The sequence below is a fragment of the Hippoglossus hippoglossus genome, chromosome 10, assembly GCF_009819705.1.
Source record: "Hippoglossus hippoglossus isolate fHipHip1 chromosome 10, fHipHip1.pri, whole genome shotgun sequence".
NCBI classification, from domain to species: Eukaryota; Metazoa; Chordata; class Actinopteri; order Pleuronectiformes; family Pleuronectidae; genus Hippoglossus; species Hippoglossus hippoglossus.
Window position 1 is genome coordinate 23,481,983 of NC_047160.1, and position 6,244 is coordinate 23,488,226.

Genomic DNA, 6,244 nt, shown 5'->3' on the forward strand with positions numbered 1-6,244 from the left:
ATGTTAGCATGAAGTCAGAAAACAAAATAGCACAACTAACTAGAAAAGAGGAATATATTCTTTATTTAAATAAGGACAAGATGAAGGGATGTTGAAAGCGTTGACGTGCATCAGGCTAGTTGGCTAAAGAATATTTTTTTATCATCTAAATTCTGTATCAATCATTTTTGTCCTGTTGCTGCACAAGCGACTGCTCCGTTCTCCTTTCCCGCCACATTGTGTTAATATTCCCACTTGTTGCCTCGGAGGCCCCGAGGAGCAGATATGTCCTCCAGGCTAACGCTAATGACACAGCAGTGAATGGAGGCGTTCATCATCGCCGCGTTGGCCCATTCATAGCCACACCGCTTAGCTAGCGCAGAGGCTAACTCTTAACGAGATGAGTAGACGAGTAGACAGTGTTAATTAGCTGACAATTAGCACACCCCAGTCCCGGGCTAACCGCCAGCTGTGATTGTCGGAGAGACGTTTTTTTGTTGTTTTTTTTGTGGACCCAAAATTGGCCAGAGGTGGGTTGACAGGCCTCCTCACAGGAACAGATGGCGAATGCAAGGCTTGTTGGCAATCAGTACGTTTTTAGCTAATGACTTAATTAGCTATGCAAATTGACAAATCAGTGTGGATATTGTCATTTAGTTGAAAAGCTCACCTAAATTAATTAGCCTGATTAAGGCATAGTGGGGTGTAGAAGTGGTCGCTAGGGGGGCTTCGGGGACGGCTTGAATACATAAACCGCTTCTCCCCATTGGTGGTCTTCTTCAGAGTGTGTGTGTGTGTGTGTGTTGCAGCGTGGGGGGGGCGTGTGTGTGTGTGTGTGTGTGTGTGTGAAGTTGTCTCGTCTTGTTTGTATGTTTACATCAACGCCTGCCGGATGTGATCATGCGTGTTTGTTCTGTGTGATTTTTGTGTACAAATCTTGGGTTTCGCGTGTGAGATTCCGCATCTTGAGGCTTATGATCGTTGTGTTGAGTGTTAATCTCTGTATGCATTCAAGTGCTTTTGCCTGCGTTTGTGTGCACGTGCGTGTTCGTGTGCTAAGGTGTGATTGTACAGTAAACTTATCTGGGTTTGTGTGCCAGTCAGCGCATGTGCATGTTTGTGTGTCTGTGTGAGTGTGAGTGTGTGTGTGTGTGTGTGTGTGTGTGTTGCAGAGGAGATGGTAGAGGCGAGCGAGATCTCCCGAGCCAGGCAGCGTTGACACACATGACCAGTGAAGCATGCGCTCCATTTAACTGTACAGCTTCTTCCCGGGTTGCGGTGGGTGGCGCCGGGGGCTCGCCGGCAGGGAGATGCTTAGTCAGTCACAGGAAGATGAGATCCACGGACGTGGTGTAAACAAAGAAATCCGGCCATGATTCAGAGCTGATTGACAAATATTAGAATTCACAAATTACTCTCCAGTGTGCGTTTATCAACAGAATCGCTTTGTGAGTGAAACGTAAAGGAATTAATCTCCAACGGAAAAAACTACACAAGCTTCTAGTCGTGTTTCTGCGTCTCGGAGGAATTGTCGGGAATCCTTCACGCCACAGATATCAGTGGATAATGGATAAATCTCTCTCCTCTCCTTCCTTGACCCGCTGTGAGACGACCATCTCTGTGAAATATGTCTTACATGATGAGTATCGATTGGGTGGGGGGTACCGAGCGCCGGGGGAATCCACTCTGTGTTCAGGAAGGTTTCATTTGCACACAGCGCTTCCAGAGGGGTCGACCAACCACACGGTCGGGTTCAGTGGATTTACCGATAAATACACAAACACGCCGAAACATGCACACACACACACACACACTCCGACTGTTGTTTCCCCACGAGCAGGGGGTCCGTGTCGATGCAGGGAAATATCCTGCCCCCCCTTTGTGGGGGTTTTGGACCGTCCCTCATACAGCTGGGAAACAAAATGGTAAACACACATAAATAGATCAGAGTCAAGAGGCGAGAACTGGTAAATATCTTTATGATAACGTGTGATGTCTCTATTTTAAAAGCCAACTAATTAAATTCACATTTTTCTGCCCATGAGGATGAAAGTTAGACAATAAGCATATTTACTTTTATTTGAAATAAAGTCAATGTTATCATAAAAGTATTTTTGGTTGGACGTGTGTTTACTTGATATTCAGATGGTAGTTCAGTGTGAGGACTGGATGAAACAGATTAATTTCTTCTCTTGCACTAACTTTAGCATATTCATTCTGAATCCGCCCAAGGCGAAGTGCGGACACTCCGGCAGAAATATAAAAACATGTCATGTTGGCCAGCGTTAGAATTGATTGTATGTTTATTCGTTTTTAAACTTTAAAACGTTTTAAACTTGGGTTTTAAGAAAGCACGACACAAATGTAATGAAAAATCGTCCTTTTTGTACGTGTTGCTAAATAAGTGTAGATATGTATACATGTATACATGTATACAAGTCAAATCAAGTTTATTTATATAGCACTTATAAAAGTCACTTTTACAATAAAGTAATAAAAAAAGTAAATACAGTTTTAGACTGTTTCCCACTCACTAAGGTGCCGTCACTGATTTCACTTGTTCACAGTGAGAAGCACTTTGTTTAGTTGAGAAATCCATTCAAAACTCCACTGGACAAACTCAGCTGCTTTCCACTGCAAAGGTGATTCACACCATGTAAAAGCCAACATTTAAATAGCATAAGAACGTAATTCATTAGTAAAATGTGAGCTTCTAAGTAGCACAACTACATGTGTAAAGAAAGGAAGCAGCTTGATCACGATGTGACCTTTTGAAAAGTCTGTAGCCACAAACAACAACATCACACGTTCTCTTGTTTTCCCTCTTTTCAGTTTGTAAACTTGTTGTCGGCCTCTCTCTCTGCAGGACGTGATGGTGGTGGGCGAGCCGACCCTGATGGGCGGCGAGTTCGGGGACGAGGATGAGCGTCTGATCACCCGTCTGGAGAACACGCAGTACGACGCCACCAACGGCCTGGACGACGAGGATGACTTCAACGGCTCCCCGGCTCTCGGCAACAACGCCCCCTGGAGCAGCAAACCCCCCGCCACCCAGGACAGCAAGCCTGAGAGCACGGCGCCGCAGCCCTCACAGTAAAACCAGAGAAGAAGAAAGCAACAGATGGACTTTTTAACCTCTCCCCCTTCCCCTTTGGGCAGTGCTTCTATACGCCTCACAACATTTTACAGAATCAAACCCCCAACCCCCCCCCCCTGTCTGCAAACTCAAAAATCTGTCCATCCTGGATATTTTCTTCTTCTATGAATCACTGAAACATCTGGGAGCACACGGAGAACTGGCAGCGTTGCACAGCAGAATCCACAGACATGAAATGCATACAAAGAAACTCAAAAAAATCTAAAAATACATTTTGTTTTTCGAGAATGCAGTGGAAAATTCCAGATCAAATCCCCCCACCCCCCCCCCTCCAAGCCTCTCGTCTAGTGGAATACCACAGCTGTGATTGGTTGACCTGCAGGTCGCAAGTCATCACGCCGTCAATAGACAGTGAAAAGAAAAGAAGAGGAGTAAAAAACAACAAACAAAATGTCTCAAAAAAAAAAAGAAGAAGAAATAGTGAGCTCAACGTGAAGAAGGTGTTTTTTAACCCGAGCCAATGGAGGCGTCTCACACCACAAGCGAAACACTTGTTTGAGGCAAATTAGCTTTTTTCATTGAGAAATTCTCGCGGCTGTTTGGTTTGTTTCTGCTGTTGCTGTTTATTTCCATTTCCAATTAAGAGGAAACAAAAAAGTTTCTCAACCTGCTCTCGACTCCCTTTTTACAAACGAGGGGGAAAATCACGTCCCGGGATTGTTTTCTCTCCACTTTGCTGCGGTCGTCACAGATTGTGATTTCATGCAAACCAGTTTGATTGTGTTCGTAGTCTATTGGTATTTTTGCTTCTCTCAGAATCCTTTGCAATCACGTTGTAATTTTGCCGATCAGTATGTGAACTTTGCCGACACGCGTTGATGCATTAATGTTGATTTAGTTTTTTTTGTCTCTCTCTCTCTCTCTCTCCCCCCCCCCCCCCCCCCCTCCAAATTGGACTTGGTTCCCTTTAACGACCAACTCCCAAACTGATACTAAAGCCTTTTTCCTGCATGATTTTATAGGATTTTTATTTTTTGTTTGATATATGTACTTTTTGAAAAATGCATCAGTCTGATTTTCCTTTTTTGGGTTCATCAGTTTGGGAACACTGTTACAATGGTTTGTAGCTCTGTAAATAGAAGTGGAGTCTCTTTCGTCCACTGTAAATCAGCCCCCTGAAACCAGTTTGGATATGGCAGCTGTTTTGTTTTTGTACAGGAGGTTCAGATTTCTGTTGGGTGGTTTGGATGGACGCTGGTTTGCCTCTGTCAAAAAAAAAGAAAACTCTTAAATGTCCCCCCCCCCCCCCCGGTCCTCCTTAGCTAGTGCAGAACCAAAGCCACAAATTTACTAAACAACCACAGTCACACATTCATGCTTTCTTGTATATTCTGTGACATAAGTGAAGAATTTTACATTTTAAAAACAGCGCACAGGTAAAGTCCCATCCACCCCACAGAAGTGATCCCCGTGTTTTGTGTTCACGATTGTTCTTTAATCTTTGAATTGAATTGATACTATATCCCTGATCTCTTTTGTTGGACTTTTGTTTGAAAAATGGGCAAGAACGCAACAGCGGACGTCTTTATACAATTGGATCTTATGGGTATTTATTTGTGCATTTGTAAGGAAGCTAACACATTTCTAAATATGTTTGAGCCTAGTATTATTAGACACCATTTGTACATTATATAGCAGAGGTGTTCAGTGTCATATCTGATGTCTGGTATGTATGCTTTACCATTATGTGTGCCAATAAACCGTGCTTACAAAAGGAGCTACATGATTTGGCCACGTGCACTAAGTCTGCATGTGGTCGACTCTTTTTCTGTCTCTTTTTGATATTCACTATCACCGATTCACTGTGATTGTGTGAAGAGTCAATGGGAAGTTCGTTCTTAACCTTGGAAACACAAGTTCGACAAAAACAGGGTCTACTTAGTGGCTCTTCAGAGCTTTCAATCAAACCCACCGACCTTCCTCCGCAGGTGAAGTTGCCCTGTTGTCGTTTTTTTTTTGTCTTGTCCAACCTGCGTGAAAAGTCCTTGAAGTGTTCAGGAAAAATCTTCAATCTATATTCCCATGGCAACTGGATGTCTACAGCACGACTGAAAGCTCCAGAAAAAACAAAGAAGTGGACTTGTGGAAAGTGATGAGATGTTTTTTTGTCAGATGTCAGGGAGATGTCACGCTGGTTGGTTCTGTGGAACAGAACAGTTTCAGCCCCACAATGGCATCTATCTAGAAAACCACATGTCTGGACTAACGCTGTATTTTCCTCTTGTTACTGTTTATATCAGGTGAAAGAAAACTATTGGAAATCACATCCCTATTATCTTAATAAGCGAAAACGATTCAGAAAATCAAAAGCAGATTCTGACGTTGCTCAGAACGATGACGCAAAACATATTTTTTCCCAAAGTTTGTGGTTCTTCAAAACACCAGAATGCATTGCAGCCAGTTTTCAAAATGATCATGTAAAGTATTCAAATACCAACTAACTCCCTGTGTCCATTTATATGCACTTACATTCATTTTTGATTGAATCATGCGTCTTCCTCTCGACACCTCAGAATGTATGAAAAGCATTCTGGGAAATGTTGGAAACCTCACAATACAAAGCATCTCAGTGTGGATTTAACCTTTAATATGTTGCCCATATTCAGAACCCTGCATCTGTTCACCGGCTAATCAAGCAGGTAAATGTCAGTGTTGGTTTAACAATGCTAAAAAATGTAAATATTAGGATTTTGAAAATGAAATGTTGACGCTAGATGTGATAAAAGTATTTTCTCTGTGTTTTTCCCTCGACATGTCGGAGCCTGCTTCAACCAGAAAGTTAGATGAGTAATTATTAAAAGCTGGAACATGAACATAAGTATGGACTCAGTCCTCCTCTGCAAAGTTCTGCACATACTCCTCATCTTCATCAGGAGAAATCAGCCTCAGTGCTGTTGTTGGGTAGAATTTAGATCCAGGGCGGTTTGATGGAACTTTGGCGACGCCAAGTGGAGAACATGGTACTGCAACAACATTCAAACAGTTCTCTGACTGTAGATCATCGTGTTACAGAGAAAATTCAAACAAGACAACAAACTGTAAATATCAAATCATTTTTTTTAAAAGCTTCATTTATTTGTGACCGGTTAAGTTTCACTGCAAAGCAAA

At 42.6% G+C, this 6,244-nt stretch overlaps 1 protein-coding gene across 4 annotated transcripts in view; it reads left to right on the forward strand.

Annotated features, from left to right (window-relative positions):
• The window catches only part of ldb2a (LIM domain binding 2a), an 85,367-nt gene extending 81,823 nt beyond the window's left edge, over window positions 1-3,544 (forward strand). For all 4 annotated transcript variants that reach the window (XM_034598432.1, XM_034598433.1, XM_034598435.1 and 1 more), the window contains exon 9: window positions 2,846-3,544. In XM_034598432.1, the coding sequence (XP_034454323.1) occupies window positions 2,846-3,076 (231 nt within the window). In that variant the 3' untranslated portion in view covers window positions 3,077-3,544. The remainder of the gene's footprint in view (window positions 1-2,845) is intronic.
• The last annotated feature ends 2,700 nt before the right edge of the window (window positions 3,545-6,244 follow it).